The sequence below is a fragment of the Lingula anatina genome, chromosome 5, assembly GCF_051362555.1.
Source record: "Lingula anatina isolate TDL-2025a chromosome 5, LinAna3.0, whole genome shotgun sequence".
NCBI classification, from domain to species: Eukaryota; Metazoa; Brachiopoda; class Lingulata; order Lingulida; family Lingulidae; genus Lingula; species Lingula anatina.
The window spans coordinates 24,953,037-24,973,611 of NC_141771.1; the positions used below are offsets into that span (position 1 = coordinate 24,953,037).

Below are 20,575 nucleotides of genomic sequence, written 5' to 3' on the forward strand. Positions count from 1 at the left end.
TACATTTGTTACAATTATATAATATTTCTAATGACTTTTTCTCAACATATTGCGCGCGTTTTTTTTACTTCCGGCTTCATTTGCAAAGGCTCGTGGCGTGGAAAAGTGGTAGCCTTATAAGATATGGTAAAGTTATTAGTTAAAGACTTTCTGTATGTTACAGAATTGTATTTCAAATTATTGCAGATATCGTGAACGACTGTTTCATGTGAAAACGTTGTCTGTAGTTTGTTCAGAGATCCCAGAATTGTTATTTGTTTTCCGGCTTCTTGGTTGTCATTGAACAGCGTGTGACTTTTTATGTTGTTGTTTATGTATGCTAATAATAGAAGAACGTTCGGTTTGCCGATGAGTGTGCGAATATTTCAATTTGGTTCATAAAATTTAATATTAGATAACTAGATTAATGGGTTAACTGTGCAATTTTTTAATAAGTTTGTTCTTAATAAACTTTAAAGATCGTCAAGTAAAATTACAGATATTTATTTAAAAGATTATCGTCAAGTTTCTTATAATGACATATATTTTATGATGCGTTCTGTCTTCAGATGGAATCTCTCCCCGGTCAGGTCCCCCTGCCACCCCCCGTGGCGGCGGGACCCCCCTCATTGCCTCCCACCAACCAGATGCAGAATAAAACTCCCATTAGCTTATTACAGGTAGATATTGTTTTAAAAGGGACAATAACAATTGGAATTAGATCCTTATGTCACAATAATTACACTGTAAACAACTCATAGACATATAATGCATTCTATTTTACCACAAAAACAGCAGTTATAGCTATTATTCTGAAATCTGTGCTTACTGATGAGAATAAAAACGTAATTTTCTTTCTTGGTAATGATCAGAATTTTATAAATAATAGATTCATTGGGAAAATAAAGTTAAAGAAATCATGCTTGTTTATATTATTATTTATAATTTTTCTGTGTCTTATATGTAGGAAATCTGTACTAAGCGGGGTATCACACCACAATACGATCTTATTGCAAATGAGGGGGCTGTCCACGAACCAACTTTTGTGTTTCGTGCCTCGGCTGGTGGGTTCACAGGGACGGGAAAGGGTAAGTTGCTCCATCACTCCTGAGATGGAATGATTTCAATTTCAGGGCAAAATTGTATTGATTTAATTAAAAAGCATATACTGGTTGAGACCTTAATATGTAAGAATGATAATTATATATGTAACAGTATACATACATTTTTTTTTATTGCTTTAGCATTTTTAGTAAGCAGACATTTTGATATATTTTTCAATCTTCAAAGAGGAGATAAAAACAGTTCAACTTACTTGTTAATATTTACCTCTCATCCACAGGTCCCAGTAAGAAGAAAGCCAAACACAACGCTGCCAGGGCAGTTTTGAACCAGATGATGGGACAAAGTAGTACAGCTGATACTGTAGTATATGAACCCCCTCAGTAAGTTCTATATAACAAGGAAATAACATCTAATATAACAATGTTGAACCAGATGATACTGTAGTATATGAACCCCCTCAGTAAGTTCTATATAACAAGGAAATAACATCTAATATAACAATGTTGAACCAGATGATACTGTAGTATATGAACCCCCTCAGTAAGTTAATTGATTAAAACTTTGAGCAAAACCACATGGTCTTTATCTTTAAACCCTTAAAGAAACTTGAATAGACATAAAATAAATTGTTTGCCAAAGGTTCAGTTAGAAGTGAACTCATAACAGTTGGTAAGTAGCAAGAGCTCTCTTTTTCCCCCTGAAAAATATATATTTAGTGGTTATGAGGCCTTTATCTGAAAAGCACAAGAAAATGAAAAAAAAAAATCATGTTATATGTGTGTTATATTTTTCACAGCAATTTTGATACCCTCATGTTATTTGCTCATTTGTATGTTTTTACCTTCGCCAAAGAGGTTATGTTTTCACCCCTGTTTGTCTGTTTGTTTATTTGTTTGGTTGTTTGTTTGTTTGTCATCGACATAACTCAAAAAGTTATTGACGGATTTTGATGAAATTTTCAGGCACTGTCAGAAGTGGGCCAAGAAACAGATGATTAGTTTTTGGTGGTGATCTGTGTCAATAATCAATCAATAATCAATAATAATAAAAAATCGTTGCCTTGGCGGAGGTCTGCGCTCTCTGAGTGCTTTTTTTAAAATTTAAATCAGAAACCTGTGGTTCAGAAACACAAGGATTCCCAGTGACAATAAAATCTGTTTTGTTTCCAGAGAAGTGGCTGCTCCAACAACTACTGTAGATGGCGCTGCAGTCAACCCTATTGGAGAACTGCAGGAGTTTACTCAGAAACGTCTACTGAGACCGCCGCAGTATGAGTTCACCTGTGAGCAGGGACCTCCACACGCTAGAGAGTTTGTGTGCATTGTGAAATTGGGGAAAATAACAGAGACAGGTGAAGGATAAGTAGTATTAAGTTATCATAAGTTAAAACTGTCAGTATTTCCCAAGTCAACCCCAATGTCAGTGGTGTCAGTTGCTAGTGTAAATATACTATCCCACGTGTCACAATTGGTAAATAAATGATAATAAGATTGAAGTTTAAATTTCTTACATGTGAAAAAAAATACTGTGAAACTTTGTGGAATAAGAGAGACATTGGCAGCCATTTGAGAATATTGTAGACTGGTGAAAGTACACATATAATAACTAAAAGCTAAACATAACACAATTTGGAGGTGTAATAATACCAGAATTACAGACTGAACCATTGTATTTGAGGAGCACCTGCTTGCTTTGACTTTGAACTATGTTATCAGAATATCTGACAAAATGGGTATAACAGTTTTTGTTTGAAGTGAGTACAGATTTGAAACAGAAAAAGTCAATAATTTACAATCCTGAATTGTCTCAATATATGCCATTCAGGCACTGGGAAATCTAAGAAGAAAGCCAAGCGCAATGCCGCCATGAAGATGATGCAGGCAGTTGCTGTGACGTCTCTGCCGCAGGAAGATCTAGATGGTCCCGGGGAGGAAGAGGACGACGTTCTTCTGGTAAGACATGACTTAATTCTGGATAAGCAGGTGAGATAATCCTCCTTAATTAGTGAGTTATCAATCCACCTTTTATATTCCTCCAATATCTCTTACTCTACCCCAAACTGACTTTGATAGATCTGTTTGAGAGAAAAATGTTTTGTCTATTAATAAAAATCCACTCCTATGTTTTGTATGGACTCCAGTACAACTGCATATTTTATATTTTGATAAAAGTTCACTCCTATGTTTCAGATGGACTCCAGTAAGTCTGCGTATGCTGCTCTGAAGGAAGGCAAGAAAGTGCCCACCCTGACTTCCAGTGCCAGCAAAAAGATCAGTTCATTCTACACCCAGCTCAAAAATGCCTCAGGTAAATACTGCTGGTCTGGTCCACTGCTCTGAGGTCACATGTTGACCTGCTGGTCTGACCCACTGCTCTGAGGTCACATGTTGACCTGCTGGTCTGGTCCACTGCTCTGAGGTCACATGTTGACCTGCTGGTATGGTCTACTGCTCTGAGGTCACATGTTGACCTGCTGGTCTGGTCCACTGCTCTGAGGTCACATGTTGACCTGCTGGTATGGTCTACTGCTCTGAGGTCACATGTTGACCTGCTGGTCTGGTCTACTGCTCTGAGGTCACATGTTGACCTGCTGGTCTGGTTGAGTGCTCTGAGGTCACATGTTGACCTGCTGGTCTGGTCTACTGCTCTGAGGTCACATGTTGACCTGCCGGTCTGGTTGAGCGCTCTGAGGTCACATGTTGACCTGCTGGTTTGGTCCACTGCTCTGAGCTCACATGTTGACCTGCTGGTCTGATCGAGTGCTCTGAGGTCACATGTTGACCTGCTGGTCTGGTCTACTGCTCTGAGGTCACATGTTGACCTGCTGGTATGGTCTACTGCTCTGAGGTCACATGTTGACCTGCTGGTCTGGTCGAGTGCTCTGAGGTCACATGTTGACCTGCTGGTCTGGTCTACTGCTCTGAGGTCACATGTTGACCTGCTGGTCTGGTTGAGCACTCTGAGGTCACATGTTGACCTGCTGGTTTGGTCCACTGCTCTGAGGTCACATGTTGACCTGCTGGTCTGGTCCACTGCTCTGAGGTCACATGTTGACCTGCTGGTATGGTCTACTGCTCTGAGCTCACATGTTGACCTGCTGGTCTGGTCGAGTGCTCTGAGGTCACATGTTGACCTGCTGGTCTGGTCTACTGCTCTGAGGTCACATGTTGACCTGCTGGTCTGGTTGAGCGCTCTGAGGTCACATGTTGACCTGCTGGTTTGGTCCACTGCTCTGAGGTCACATGTTGACCTGCTGGTCTGGTCGAGTACTCGGAGGTCACATGTTGACCTGCTGGTCTGATCCACTGCTCTGAGGTCACGTGTTGACCTGCTGGTCTGGTCCACTGCTGTGAGGTAACATGTTGACCTGCTGGTCTGACCCACTGCTCTGAGGTCACATGTTGACCTGCTGGTCTGGAATACTGTTTGGAGGTCATATGTTGACCTGCTAAAGATCAGTATTTCAAGTGGATCAAGCTTTTACACACAAGCTACTTGGCTATTCTAGCAAAACGTGAAATTTTATGGTGCACACATTTGGAAGCATTGTACAGAAGAAATAAGTCTGTGTTGAGATTTAAAAGTCAAAAAGCAATTATAATGTCCTCTTAATATCTTAAAAGAATGGCTGTTTTTTGGTCAGTGGCACTATTTATTTAAAACTGTTGTAGTTTTAAATTTGAGAAACTGATTCTTTCTATCCAGGTAAGAAGCTGAACGGGCTGCACACCACCTCTCTGAACACACCAGCCAGTAACTTCTGTCAACTCCTCCAGGAGATAGCGGAGGAACAGTGCTTTGAGGTCACCTATGTTGACCTGCAGGAGCTCAGTAACAAAGGTAGGTCACTTTATGTTGACCTGTAGGAACTCAGTCATAAAGGTAGGTCACATCATTCAGCTGAGAAGCAGTACTTTGAGGTCACATGTTGACTTGCTGGAGCTCAGTAATAAAGGTCACTTCCTGGTTGAGAAAATATGATTATCTCTCTCTCTCTCTCTCTTCTCTAGGTAATCACCAGTGTTTTCTCTATTTCCAGGCAATCGTCAGTGTTTGGTGCAGCTGTCCACCATGCCAGTCGCTGTGTGTCACGGCAGCGGACCCACATCTGATGAATGCCATGCCAACGCAGCCCACAATGCATTGCAGTATCTGAAGATCATGACCAAGAAGGCGTAGTGAGGGGGCTTCGATAATCGTGTCACTAAAATGGTAGACTTTGGTCTTTAAATAAAGCTGGAAGATGTCCTGATATCTAGAGTTTAGCATGAATCTAGCATGGATTTTTATTCCTGGGATGATGTGTAAATCTAGGTCAGGGTCAGGTAATGGCTGGATCAAGGTCAGGTCATATCTGGGTCAAGGTCAGGCCATGTTCAAGGTCAAAGTTCAATTTCTACCCTATAGGTGACATTGTTATTGAAGCAGGCTTGGTGGGCTGAGGAAACTGCTATGTACAACGCTTTTCAATCTGCTTTGTACATCATTTTTCTCATATTTTTTTTTATTAACGTTATTTGAATGATTGTGACTATATATTAGTATTTTGTTGTTATATATGAATGTATAGAGGTTGAAAAAGAGACTCTTACAGCTTTTAAAACTGCAAGTGTAGTGAAATTGCATAAGTCAATGTTATTAACTGTTGTTGCATGTTTTCAGTTTTAAATTTTTTCTCTCAAATGCAATTGCACCTTGCTTGTAGATGCAAGCCTGCATTTGTTCAAGTATAATGGTGCTTTATAAGGCAGTTATACCCTTTTTAGATAAATAAGAATGGGAACTAGAATTAAGTTGTCAATTCACCTTGAGAAAAAGGTCTGTTCAGTTTTACTGTCTCCCTTTCAGCTGTTGTAATAATAATCATGTAGTTATTGGTAGTAATAAGTGAGGTGTGTGTGAGGCAGTGAAGTGTTAATGTGTCCCTGGGGCTCAGGATGGTCACATACTCTGTGCTGAAATATTGATTATAATTGAAATAAAAATTATGTATGTAATTTCTTTAAAATGTTTATAAAAGAGATGGATGTAGAGAGCCAAAATTGATGAGGTGTTCATAATGAAATCAGTTTGTGGGTAATCAGAATTTACAATAATGTTGACTTGGAAACATTTTGAACTTAAAAAAAAAAGCTGTCCATAGAATGTGTAGTTTTGGTGGTACAGTGTTTGAACTAGACCAGTGTTGTTGATATTAAGAATGGAAAGGCACACTTCATGTTTGTTCTGTTGTGCACACTGTGTGCTGAAGGTTAGATAGGACAGTCACACTTGTAATTGAACTTCACAGCTAGGCTATATATCCAAGGCTTTATCTTCATGTAGTCTAGGGATGCTGTCCAGAATGGTTGGTAACATTGCCTCTTTCCACTAGGATTTGTGTCACAGTCAGTAGTTTTAGTTGGTTTATACAGTGTAATTTGAGCAGAATCACAGTTTTGTTTATTTTATCTGTGAGGACATTTCTGAGTTACACAATACACTTTCACTGAAATACAGTTGATATTATTCTTCATGTTGATTTCCCCTACTGAATAATTTGATGATATTAGCATGCCGGCTTGGGCTCCATAACTCGAAAGCATCACGGATTGCGAATAGTGATATCACCTTTTATTTCAAGGCTATTATATGGGGCGAGTTATGGAATCAAGACACTTGCGCTCGGTCGCAGTGCATGATGCTTTCAAGTAACAGGGCAAGGTGTGAGTAGGTCAGCTGCTAAGACTGGGGTGCCAGGAGCTGATTGTCGCTGTAGATGCATGTGATATATAGTGTGATGTGATAAATGTGCTTAGTTTTGTATATACACAGGGACTTTTGTCAAGCAGCCTATGTCATATTTTTTGTATATATAAAGTCCTCACCTTTTTCATGCAGATGTATTTTTTTTTTTTTATTTCCCACTCATTTGGAGCTTTTTTGTATCTAGTTTAAAGGAAGCAAATATGCTTTTCGAAAATGTTTCAAAAGTTTTGTGTTCTGTAGAGACTAGCCATTTCCATCTTAGTTTACTATTTAACAAAATGCTTTGTGACCTGTAACTGCGTCTGTATTGTGCATCCCATGTGGAAATCAGCAGAAACTTTGTGTAGAGCAGTTGTTATGGGCAATAAATACAGAATTGAGAAGGAAAGTTTATATAATTTTCTTTTGATATTTGTTCTCCTTTCTAAAAACAGTTTTGCGGATTTAGTAAATAAATGGAATTGAGTTGATATTGTTGGGACCTTCTACAATTTTCAAGCAGTAAGGCTATTATACAAATAGTCTCAAATGTAAGAAAAAACTAAAGTTAGTCTATCAATTTTTACTGGGAGTTATTTTTGTGCGTGGAGCAAAACGTGAATGACTTGTACAAATGGGCAGTGATGCACTTCATTATGCTTGGAAAAGAGAGAAGGTGAAATCTTGAGGAACAATAAAATATAAGATATTTTCTTTCTCACTTATTTTTACTTGGGGGGGATTGAAATGGACACTGGCTTTATTGGAAACAAGATATTCCTGCCACAATTTGGTGAGATGTCAACATGGTCATATCTCGCTTTGATTTGCCACTGCTGTGATTAATGTCAAAAAGAGACCAATAGGAGCACCATAGGTTTTTGAAGCTTTAAGAGGGAAATTTTATTAAAAAATAAATATCTGAACACAATACTGAATTATAGGCAACTGAAGGAGCATTCGAAACATTATGATCAGTTACCATTCCAGTGGCGTTATTTATACACTCTGGACATCGTGTTACATTCTAAACATGTTAGAAAGTAATTTTAATTAAGTATTTTAGGTATTTCAGCTGCATTATGTTTGAATTCTTTATATTTCAAACCATCATTGGCAGCCATAACGGGAGCAGTTGACTGCATTTGAGTTCGCTTCATATATCATTCGAGGCACCTTACATACTTCAGTCTGTATTTGGCCAGCAGTCAAACCACACTCGTATGGCATTTGAATTTCATTTGGGATATTCTGACTGCAATTTGAAATCCCCTCCTGATTATGACACAAAATTTTCAATTAATTAATTAATTAATTCTGGCTGGAACTGCTTGATTCCTGCTGGTTCCGAATAAGTGTGACGGGGGCCTTAAGTCACATGTCAGTTTGAATATCCCTCAAATGTGATCAGAATGTTTCAAATGTTGCCAGAATGCCGTGAGAATATTTAAAATGCAGTTTATAGTGTACATAGATTACTATTCAAATGCCATTCAATAATTATCCACTTGAAATGCACTTCAAACGTTTTTAACATTCAGGCCGACCACAAGAATGTGTAAAACTATTTGAAATGCAATTGGAATTTTTAGAATGCTCTTTGAATATCCAGGAATGCACAAAGAATTGTCTTTCCCACAGCATTCTTGTTCATTCTGCCTCTAGTGTGACAGGGGTATAATGTATGCCAACAAATCTTTTTAACTTCATTTAAGTACGTGTGAATATAATGCTTCCACAGTCCACAGCCTAAATAAACCTTATCATAATAATCTCCTGCTCCTGCTCAAATAAGTTTTGAGCCTCAATACTTTTGCAAAAAAAAAAAAAAAAAAAAAAAAAAAATTAATAATCTATTACCAATAAAATTATTTATCATAAAAGTTAAAACCATTTTATTTAAAATCATGCTTAATTAAATTTACCCAAACATTAGTTATTTGATCATATCATATTCTGTTTATATGAAATTACTCATTCTTGTCATATGACAAAAAATTGGATTAACAATAAAAAATAAAGTAACATGACATAATGTCCATTCCCTCCAGTAAATATAACTAGAATTTAACGTAATATATAATAGTTGCATTAATTGGTTATATACTAGTACTTTATAATTGTACCACCAGCGTTAGCGCTGGCGGTACACATGGTTTCGGTCCCGTCCGGATCGTTCCGCCGGCTCCGCCGGACGGCTACCGTTACCGCTTCTCCTAGACGGTAATGGCCCCCATACCCATCTCATGGATTTAGGTCACCTATAATCTCAACTCGTTCCACGTAAAATCTGGGCTTTGTCGGTATTGGGGTCTGGGTGTGGCACTCATTACAGTGCACCCTTGTCTAAAAATGGCAAAATTAAATGCTAATTATCTACCCTACAGAAGGAGTAATGGGAAAAATTTCTATAGACGGCTTTCCAAAAGTCATATGTGTAGATTTCAAATATACCCTTGGATTTAACCTTTGACCTTTACTTCAAGGTCAAATGGGCCAAAATTTTCAAAAAAATGAAATTTTTTACGAAAAAAAATTTTTTTGCCCTGTTATTCAGACACTACACAGACTTAACCAATAATATTATTGGAAAGTGTTACCCTTCAGGTCATCTTTCATCTCCATGAATTTGGGGTCAATCGGTGCATTTTCACGGGAGTAGCGGCCATAAGATACCGAAACTGAAAACTGTCTCTAATTCGGGAACCGTTAATGCTAGAGACCCATTCTTTTTTGCATTTTGTAGAGCATGTAAAGCCCAACACTGGAGGTGGTCTCGGTTTTTTTGTATTCCATACGGTTTTCGAGTTACGCTGTATCAAAAAGTACATATTGGTGGTAAAAGCAAAATGTGCAGTACGGTAATGGATAATAAATTTTGAACTCTGGAAAAATAAAACATAAGGCTTGACAAAGCAGACAACTTGTGTTCAAAAATGACATTATTTCATTAAATTTGAACTTCTGAAACTTCAGAGCACCTCCTATTTCAAGAATTTTGACCAAAATGACATTTTCTTTATTTTAATTAATTTTTTCTGTACGAAATTTAAGGCACATTATGGTAACTCCAAAATTATAACATTTAGCCCCTTATATCTCCAAAACTGGCAGAGATAGGTCCATAGTTACTATTGAAGTTGAATAGGAAGTCATATACTGGCAATCTTACTGTGACTTTGAAATTGACCTTTGACCTACTTTTCACCATGAACTGAACTTTGCAAATTTTGCTTCCCTTTTATCTCCAAAACTGGCTGAGATAGGTCCATAGTTAGTATTGAACTTGAATAGAAAGTCATATACTGGTAATTTAAATGTGACCTTGAAATTGACCTTTGACCTACTTTTCACCATGAATTGAACTTTGCAAATTTTGCTTTCCTTTTATCTCCAAAACTGGCAGAGATAGGTCCGTAGTTAATATTGAACTTGAATAGGAAGTCATATACTGGCAATCAAAATGTGACCTTAAAATTGACCTTTGACCTACTTTTCACCATGAATTGAACTTTGCAAATTTTGCTTTCCTTTTATCTCCAAAACTGGCAGAGATAGGTCCGTAGTTACTATTGAACTTGAATAGGAAGTCATATACTGGCAATCTATATGTGACCTTAAAATTGACCTTTGACCTACTTTTCACCATGAACTAACTTTGCAAATTTTTCTTCCCTTTTATCTCCAAAACTGGCAGAGATAGGTCCATAGTTACTATTGAACTTGAATAGGAAGTCATATACTGGCAATCTAAATGTGACCTTAAAATTGACCTTTGACCTACTTTTCACCATGAATTGAACTTTGCAAATTTTGCTTTCCTTTTATCTCCAAAACTGGCAGAGATAGGTCCGTAGTTACTATTGAACTTGAATAGGAAGTCATATACTGGCAATCTATATGTGACCTTAAAATTGACCTTTGACCTACTTTTCACCATGAACTAACTTTGCAAATTTTTCTTCCCTTTTATCTCCAAAACTGGCAGAGATAGGTCCATAGTTACTATTGAACTTGAATAGGAAGTCATATACTGGCAATCTAAATGTGACCTTAAAATTGACCTTTGACCTACTTTTCACCATGAACTGAATTTTGCAAATTTTGCTTTTCTTTTATCTCCAAAACTGGCTGAGATAGGTCCATAGTTAGTATTGAACTTGAATAGAAAGTCATATACTGGCAATCTAAATGTGACCTTGAAATTGACCTTTGACCTACTTTTCACCATGAATTGAACTTTGCAAATTTTGCTTTCCTTTTATCTCCAAAACTGGCAGAGATAGGTCCGTAGTTACTATTGAACTTGAATAGGAAGTCATATACTGGCAATCTAAATGTGACCTTAAAATTGACCTTTGACCTACTTTACACCATGAACTGAATTTTGCAAATTTTGCTTTTCTTTTATCTCCAAAACTGGCTGAGATAGGTCCGTAGTTTCTATTGAACTTGAATAGAAAGTCATATACTGGCAATCTAAATGTGACCTTAAAATTGACCTTTGACCTACTTTTCACCATAAACTGAACTTTGCCAATTTTGCTTCCCTTTTATCTCCAAAACTGGCAGAGATAGGTCCGTAGTTACTATTGAACTTGAATAGGAAGTCATATACTGGCAATCTAAATGTGACCTTAAAATTGACCTTTGACCTACTTTTCACCATGAACTGAACTTTGCAAATTTTGCTTTCCTTTTATCTCCAAAACTGGCAGAGATAGGTCCATAGTTACTCTTGAACTTGAATAGGAAGTCATATACTGGCAATTTACTGTGACCTTGAAATTGACCCTTGACCTATCTTACGAAGAACTTAAATTTGATTGTACCATATATATTTTTTGCAAAAGTTTAAAAATTCTTGTTGATTGCATTTTTACAGCTTGTCAAGCACAAAACTGGTGGCTGTGTCCCTTATTTTGTGTATGTGGGGGTCTATACGAATGCGCTTGCTCCAGCTGGTGGTACAATATTCGGAGGCGGTATCGCCTCTCTGATCCTCTAGTTAATACTCCTTCTGTTCTTTAATACATCCTGCAAGAAAACGCAGCAGATACTCCAGCGCAGTAGACTACTGCAATCATACTGCAAACCGCAGTAGACTACTGCAATCATACTGCAAACATGCTTCAAATCTGCTTCGATTTGGGAGCTAATTAGCATATTTGAAACATGCTCATATCATGCTGCTAATCTACTGCATTAATGCTCCTCTCTGTACAAACCTATGCACTTTTTGGAGTAGAATTGCAGTAGGCTATGCTGCATTTCTACTGCAAATATGCTCCGCACCACTACTGCGTTGATACTTCGATACTACTGCACTTTCGTGCGGGAAAAAACAAACTCTGTCTGTTACTGTTATATTAAACTTCGCATCTTATGTGTAAACTACTGTTTGAGTTATCTTAAAGAAATACAGGTACGGGCGAATGCTTATTCTAGAATGCTGACCAAGCACTTAATGCACTAGAACAATTAATCATCCATCTGGTAATCATTATCTTATTTTACCTTAAATTTTATGAATCCATTAAAATATGTTTAAGCATACATATATACAGTTTCTGTTAATAAGTTGCCATTCAGTCAAAAACTAAGCACAAATAATTATGAAGCAACATAACATTATACTTACAAAAACAAATGTTGGTCATTTGTTTACCAATACAATCCTATCATACAATAAAACTGTCTGTTAGATTCTACTCAATTTATAAGTAACAGTGAAGCATCTTCAGTTCATTATGTTAAAATGTACCATTTAAAACCCATTACCCATTACTGACCAATGCTATCTTAATCTAAAAATACTCACTTCCCATTTCATCCTGTTACAAACAAACCAAAAATTACATATATATATATATATATATATATATATATATATATATATATATATATATATTAATTAATATATCAATTTCATATTATTTGTCAATCACAGTATAAATTTATGTTTAATTTTTCATTTGGTACTGTTATGTAAAAAAGTACTCTTTTTGGGGGCATGAGAAAAAACCTAAATAAATTAACACTTTTTTCACATTTGCATTGGTTGTTTCTCCTTGACTTTACCAATGCCCCAGCTTCACATATTTAACAATATAAACAGCATTAATTTGGTAATATCAATAATAATGAAAGAAACAAGGCAATATGCATCCCAAAATTTCCGTGTACCAATCATTTTGAGCAAGAGTATCAAAAAAATTATGAAAAATTAAACATGAATTTATATATACATATAAGTGAAAATACATGCAAAGATATGTGAATATAAAAAATGCTTGTTATAATATTAATAAGCTCATTAAGTTCTATTTTAGCTGAATAATAAATTAATAATTAATTACAGTTATAAACGTTGTTTAATAGTGTAACAAACAATATCTAGAAAGTTGCAAAAAATACTAATTCCATATTATTTCTAAATATGGCATTTAGGCAAATAATATGGCATAAGCAAATTACTAATAAAATTTTACTAAATGTAACGAAAATTAGGCACAATGAAACAAGTGCAGAAAAAGCAAGCATTTGAGTAAACCATCCCCCTTTTGTTTATTTACATGTTTTATTTACTCATAGAAAATAATGTAGTCCCTTTTGGCTGCCTCTGCCACTTTATCAAGTCTTAAACATATTTGTGAATCATGGGCTAAAAATTCTGTTGTGTTGTGTTGTGTTCAAATAATTTTAGTTTAGGAATAGATATGTGAGTTTTTTCCTAAAACATTGTGTTTCCTAAAATGTCAGAATAATTTTGAAGGTCAAAAAATTTATTCAAGACTGCTAAATTTACTGGAAATAATATGTTGGTATCATTTTCTTGCATACATGTATATGAATCTAACAAAATATTTTGAATGCTACAATTGCATGGTATCTTCTTTATACAAAATTCACACCCTTTTGATAGAATCGTTTTGTTTGAACATTTCATTGTGATATTATTCTTGTTGATAACTATAATATTTGATTTGAATGAATGGGTATTATGACTAGTTTTACTTGGTTTGGTAACATACTGAAGTTACACATCTCATGAATTTTCCTTCTGTCATTGTTCATCAGAGCTATTACTCAATGTAATTCTACGTGAATTTTTTGTATTTGCAAATTGACAATTTTGTTTAATCCCAAGAAAGCTACCTTGAAGATTTCACTCCCATATCAAACTTTTTGTAGCAAAAATAAGCGTAATTCTAATTAATACGTTTTTCAATTAATGAACACCAGCAATATATACAATACACAAAAGGAATTTGAATGACACAACTGTGCTATATACATACAAATATTAAGAATACAAATAATAAAATCAATTATTGAAATCTGCCAGTGCGGCGAGCAATGATGGACACGTGAAACAAGAACACAAAACGAGTTCTCAAAATCACTACAGCAATCAAAAATCTGAACAATACCTGCTACAAAAATGATGACCTAATGTCTGTTTTGAGATAGAATCCACTATCAAATGTACATGTCTTATGTCTGTGTACTTTAGCAGTTCAGTATTACCCAAGCTTAAGACTGTCCGCTAAGTCGTTACGTCTAGCCCTTTCCAACGCTTTCTTCAACTTGTCTCGACGCTCCTCATTGCTACAAGCCCCCATTCCTTCTCTCCACTGAAACAGCATATTGCGAATCTGACCAAGTGCGTCACTGGGGAAGTTGAGTTTGAGACGATCTATCTGAGGTCTCTCCACTCCAAGATAGGCAGCTACTTCCTCCCACTCAAATCCAATATTTCTTGCTAAGTCGCACATCAAGTCATCAGGTGGATACACAGCTATAAAAATGAAACAATAGAAACCATAACACAATCGTCAATATATAACAAGTAACATATGTATTAAATGTAACAGTGAATATTTATCAACAATATCAGTTTCTTGGCATACTTAAATAATATTTGTCATTTTGTATTTGGATTTTATGTGTTTACATTCACTTATTATCTAATGCAAAAGTGTCTCAATTATAATGCTTTTTATACAATCTTTTAATGATTATGACTTTAACTGCACGTGCCTTATTTAAAATAAAATAAGTACAAATACATGTAGAAATGTGCAAATCCGCTTAGCTTTGTCAAAACACTGAATTTCTAGTGTTACTTAGTAATACCCGAATCTTGATACATATGTGTATATTTACTTTAAGTAATAAGAAAATGAAGGGACAATACCTGCAGATATTCACCTACCGATTCTGGCTGATGGACAAAAGGTATTTTCATTTTTCCTGAGCCACTTCCTATACGGGGCGGTTTCAATAACTTCTCGGCAGCCAGGCGGACACACGTCGTCACTCTCCAACATCTCTGTCTTCAGATCTTCTGTCAGTTTCTCCAGGCCGTGTGGGAAGCGGAACCCAATGTTGTACTTCAGGTAAGGGAAGTAGGCTCCAATAAGTCGGTCTAGCTCTTGCATGATATAGCTAAGTACCTGGAATGCACTGTCGCCCTCCAAGACGTTGACACTTCCTTTAAACGAGCCAACCATGATTTTGAATGTGCCGTCTCCTTCATTACATAACTCCAATATTGTGTGAATTGAGCGGTCCACCTTGAAGCATGCATAGTCGCAGTATGGATTTTGGTCGTGAGATGACCACTTCCTGTAGCAGCAGACCACCAGGCGATGAAAGAGACCAGGGGGACAGAATCCGCCGTCAAACATCAAATATAATGGAGGAATTTTCTGCATTTTCAAATAACCGTCTGGAATGGGTTGGTTTTTTAGCACACAAGGTACTAAATATTTCTTCCATTTGTTGTTGGCTTGTTCCTCCGGTAGTTCAACTAGCAAGTCAAAGCGTTGACAAATGCGAAGAAGAATCTGTTTATTTCCCTTCAGCTCGGCGTCTTGTTCCCACACACTGTCAATCAGTCGTTCATCTAGTTCTCCTCTATCATCCAGCATCTTCCAATAACCCCTGACTTCTGGTTTAGAAACTTTATGGTACTTCTCTACAGTTATTAAGGATGCAAAGGCATCGATCAGCCATTGTGGATCTAATATGACAATTTCACTAATGCCAACTTCATTGAAGAAAACAAGTTCTCCCAACTCGCTGTAGAATCCCAAAAAGAATAAAACCTTTTCGGCAACATCGAAACCATAGCGCTTTCCCTCCTGGAACACATCCTCTAGGCTCAGACATTTCCGAGATGTGCTCATCTCCTTTAGTCTTTTTTCCAGATGTACATACCTTAATGGCTGCTCTTCTCCCCAGTGTGGCTGTGCATGGATTGTTTCCCAAATTCCCCCTTTTAACTCCTTGATCCCGGCGTCCTGCTGGTCACAGTTATTCACAGCGTAGAAGTACGGCTGCACGTGCATGTCATGCGCTGGTCTGCCGTCCAGGAATTCTTGAATTTTACGAAATTTCTCCTTTGTCAGCTTCACCCTTTCCTGTAGAATTGATTTAAACATCATAGAAATAAAAACATTAAATCAATGTTTTCTCTTTTGTTTGTAATGAGTATGGATAGAAATGTTTAAAAGCGTTTCGTACAGAACATGTAAGCATGGCCTACCTAATTACAATGGCGACTTAAAATATCAAAAATGTTCTATTTAGAATTTTCATGACCAAATCTAATTTTTCTCACAAAAAATTAAACTTTCTCGACCTTTCCCTCAACAAGGATTTGATTCGATCGTCTTTTGTTTATTTATTTATTTATTTATTTATTTATTATCATTAATATTATTATTTTTATTATTATTATTTAAATAAATAAAATAATGTTGTTCCATATGTATATAAATCCAGAGTAATTCAGATCAGTTTGATTTCCAGTTTTTGGTAGTACAGTGTGTATGCTTGTGGGACATCATGTATAAATATGTATGTTTTCAGTATAAAATGTGAATAGTAACATTGTATATCACCTTGAACTTCGCGGCTTTATTTGTCGATTTCGTTTAAAGGAAAGAAATCTATTTAAAAATGCCCAGGCCCGATTTTGACCTCCTACCTCTTCAGTTTTCCCTAGTTGATCTCTATGTGTCCCCACTAATAGGATTCTGGGACAAATATCCACCAATCCAGGGTCTTTTCTTTTTACTATTTCAGTGTGAGTATGGATGGAATTCTGCCAGAATTTTAAAAAATCTGAAAATAAGTTTCCACACATTATTTGTTAATACGTAATGTGGTTTCTTTGCCATAGCTAATTTCATGGCGTGTAAATGGTACAATTGTAAATGTATATGGAACATTACAAGTTCAACTTCCAATGTAATTGAATAATGGTGGGTACATGAACAATAATCACATGTAGTCAAAACAAGTCTGAAAAGATTCTGATTAAAAGAGAAAGGTGACCAATTAATTTAAAAATGTTAAAGACAACTGAACGCACCACCAACAGTGTCTGGGACGCTATCCACTGGTTTTGGTCCAGTTCTGCCCACTCGCTCCACATGGACAGGGTCATTTAACTCTTTGGTGAGGTCAAACACCAGTAAGTAGACAGCTCGCCATGTGAGGAAAGTTTGATGTGTCGTGTAGAAGACATACTGACCACCAAAGTCCCAGAGTGTCAGTAAATCTGGAACATCTGGTTGTCCTTGGCTTTTTTCAAGAACCTGCTTCACAGTTACTTCATCTTCATCTATAATGCTTTTCCGTACAGTAGTCTTGTTTGTTTTCCCTAAAAGATAAAAAAAAAATTACTCTGCTGTGCGATACTTTCTTGTACCTACACCGAAATAGAGGAGTGACATGTAGCATATTTAAATTGCCGATTGTAAAGCGTATTTGTTAAAAAAGTTTTGTATGAAAATATTTTGTATAATAAAGAAATTTTGCTACTACCAACAGCTAATATGGAGGTGGTGACCTCAAATATTCATGGCCAGAAATGCGCAGCATTCACGCGATACGCGAGGGCGCTACAGTAGGGCTTCACGTGACTCAACTAGCCAATCACAGCACAACAATGGCATCGCACACAGACTCTGTGATAAGTGCTCAGCCCATTGTCAAGTAGTGTTAGTTCATGATAACAAGCGTCTGACATGTGCAGAGAAGTTTATTGTAATATATTGTTGTTATTGTTACGTTATTAAATCTAACTCTGTATCCAAGTAGTAACTATACTGTACCAAGTCAGGTACTGATGATGTGCAGAGGTCATATATTCCAGAATAAGCCATTACCACTAATTTATAACTTTAATTTTGTTTAATATGTTATTCATGAAAGAGTTCATGAAAGAGTATTTGAATTTGTTAAATCGTGATCTGATTCTTTTTATATTCAAATAATTGAATAATGTGGGTAAAATTGGTCTTCCACTTCTTATTTGCATATTTCCTTTACTACTGTATAAGATTATTTTGGAACAGTTGAAGCATTAAAATTTGAAATAAATAGCAATCTGAAAGAAGAATTTTGCATTATTATTAAATGATGATAGGAATTTTGGATTAAGAGATTAGTTAAATACTGAGTAGTGATATTGTCAGTCAATTTATGTAGAATCTGATAATATGATTGAAAATACTGATTGGATTCTTGGCCTTGCACTGGGCAGTTTCACATTTGTACCAAGTGCTTTTTTTTGGACTCCATTGTACAGTGGTAAAAGTTCTTCAATTGCCATGAAAGTTTTTAATCAGACTGTTATGGTGCTGCTATCTGCTGGTGCTATCTGCAACGAATGAGTTTGTCTTTGTTTCTGAGTGAATCTACCGTCTAAAATCACTATTTCTGAAAATATGTGCGTTTTGCTGAGGGTAGGCTAGGCAATACACAGCAAACTTCTTAGTACGTGTGTACAACAGAATTTTTTTAAAAACCCTAGCAAAATTTGGTCAGGAGTTGCTTGAAGCATAGCACAGCGTTGCTGTCTATCGGCATCAGGCCGTTGGTTTGTCAATTATCACGAATTACCCACGAATCGCGAACCCATTCAATTTCCTATGGCAATCTAGCAACTCATTAAAAATGCACGCATGCGCAGTGGGCTAAGCGTGACGCCATGCAGTGCATTTCTGGGGATGTATATCCCGATGCCTGTCTAGAGCATCTTCATCAATCTATTACTGATATTGAATATTTTCAATATTACTTGACTATATAATATGTTCACCCTTCATCATAACGACTGCTTATAATATATTTTTTTAAAAATATTGATTCACTTTAAAAAAAAATGAAAAATTCAACATTATCTATTATCACAACATTTACTTACTGTTCTCTCTGTATTCCTTGAGGCCTCTGGCCAGTGCCTCAATACAGTAATTTGTACTGGACTCTACACAACGGGAAATATTGGGAAATGTAAACAGATAATACCGTTTGTCAAAGTAAATGCAATAACAAAAAATTCAAAATTTTATTTCCTATATTAGTTCCAAGTATGAGAGACAGAAAGAAAAACAAACAATATACTGTATATAAAGCCTTTAATAATTTGATAAAGTTGGTGTTATAATAGACGTGAAGTGGTGTTTGTCACCTTTTCTCTGCCATGATGTCCCTGCAGTGTGTTTCTCCAGTATACACCCAGATACCTCAATACCATTCGTCACCGGGTCGTCCTCAGTGAATTCTTCCCCCAGCAGATTTCGGCAAAGGTGTGTTTTCCCAATACCTCCCTGACCAACCACTATCACATTGGCTCTGTACACTCTCTGTGTTCCCTCCGCACACGCTGCCTGATATATGTCTTAATACGTGATAAAAACATATATATATATTAACCTGATATGATTAGTATTTAACGTAGCCAGATAACGGCAATTCTGCACATGTATGATACCCGTGAACTAGTTGAAATTATGGGTTCGTTGTATAAAGCTGTTACACAAGTAGTCACAGAATATGTAAAATGTAGTCGCTTATGTAAAAGTATTGATGAAGATAGGAAGTTAAGGAAATTGGCTAGAATGACCCAAAAAAAACACAATGTTGACCAAAAGCATACACACATCTTTGTTTCAACTCTAGTTCTATTTTACCTTTTTAAGGCTTTATACCTTCTACTGTTCCTGTTTTGTTCTACATACTTACCCAAACTTGCTGAAAGACAAAGATATCAGGATGAATGTAGATGTATAATTGATTAAGATTTTTAAAAAGTATTTACGGAAAATATGCAATATTATAGACTGGTCAAAACGGTTTCCAATTTACAATGTTCACCCAAAGCGTACACAATTCTGTGATGAAAGCTCTCTGGTTACAATTTAGGCCGACTTTGTTTACTCTCATTATATTGTAATTTTTTCAATACTTACCGATCTCTTCCGCTGAAAAATATAATGTATACAAAATAAATGTATTATCAATTTAAATACCACGTAATGTAAGCTTTCCTCCTACTTTTATCGCGGTATGAGGTTTACTGTTTACTGCTAAATATCTAGGATGTACGAGCATATAACTAGTGAAGTTTCATTTGTTAACAGCTGTAGGGGAAATTAGCTGATATTTACCAACAAATATTACGTATTCTGGACTGACAGTACACTTTACATATTTGTGTCTTGGTATATACACACACTGGACAATACAGGTGTCACCCCTACGGAACCAGTACTTTGAGGGAGATAAATGACTGTGGAATGATATGCTCCTGGTATCATTTTATTAACATCAAATTTCACAAAAAGACCAACAATACAATTCCAGGGCACAGCGGTTTTATACTCATTAGTCACATTATACGTAGACCAGGCATTATAACTTTGATTACTCTGGTGACGATTCTATTGTCCAGTGTGTGTATATTGTTTTACAAAGGCAAACACGTTTCCAACACTCCACTTAC

The 20,575-nt window shown here is 36.2% G+C and overlaps 2 protein-coding genes across 2 annotated transcripts; one reads left to right on the plus strand and one right to left on the minus strand.

Moving 5' to 3' along the window:
- Positions 1–58: 58 nt before the first annotated feature.
- Positions 59–7,262, plus strand: LOC106151746 (protein Loquacious-like). The gene is made up of 9 exons (XM_087012933.1): positions 59–126; positions 549–659; positions 947–1,067; positions 1,322–1,424; positions 2,214–2,395; positions 2,869–2,996; positions 3,234–3,351; positions 4,750–4,884; positions 5,084–7,262. The coding sequence occupies exons 1-9, from the start codon at positions 124–126 to the stop codon at positions 5,221–5,223; spliced, it is 1,041 nt and encodes a 346-aa protein (XP_086869059.1). The 5' UTR covers positions 59–123; the 3' UTR covers positions 5,224–7,262.
- Positions 7,263–14,392: 7,130 nt separating this feature from the next.
- LOC106161376 (putative serine/threonine-protein kinase pats1) lies at positions 14,393–19,472 on the minus strand. The gene is made up of 6 exons (XM_087013675.1): positions 19,262–19,472; positions 18,995–19,057; positions 17,156–17,446; positions 16,769–16,905; positions 14,986–16,199; positions 14,393–14,572 (listed from the first exon to the last, which is right to left on the minus strand). Exons 5-6 carry the CDS (start codon positions 16,125–16,127, stop codon positions 14,557–14,559), a joined length of 1,158 nt encoding a protein of 385 aa, XP_086869801.1. The 5' UTR covers positions 16,128–16,199; positions 16,769–16,905; positions 17,156–17,446; positions 18,995–19,057; positions 19,262–19,472; the 3' UTR covers positions 14,393–14,556.
- Between the last annotated feature and the right edge of the window lie 1,103 nt (positions 19,473–20,575).

Coding starts and splice junctions, on each gene's coding strand:
- LOC106161376 (XM_087013675.1), bottom strand. CDS start 16,127: ATGCACGTGCAGCCGTACTTCTACGCTGTGAATAACTGTGACCAGCAG.
- LOC106151746 (XM_087012933.1), top strand. Junction 660..946: donor CTCCCATTAGCTTATTACAG/GTAGATATTGTT, acceptor TCTTATATGTAG/GAAATCTGTACTAAGCGGGG. Junction 1,068..1,321: donor GTTCACAGGGACGGGAAAGG/GTAAGTTGCTCC, acceptor TCTCATCCACAG/GTCCCAGTAAGAAGAAAGCC.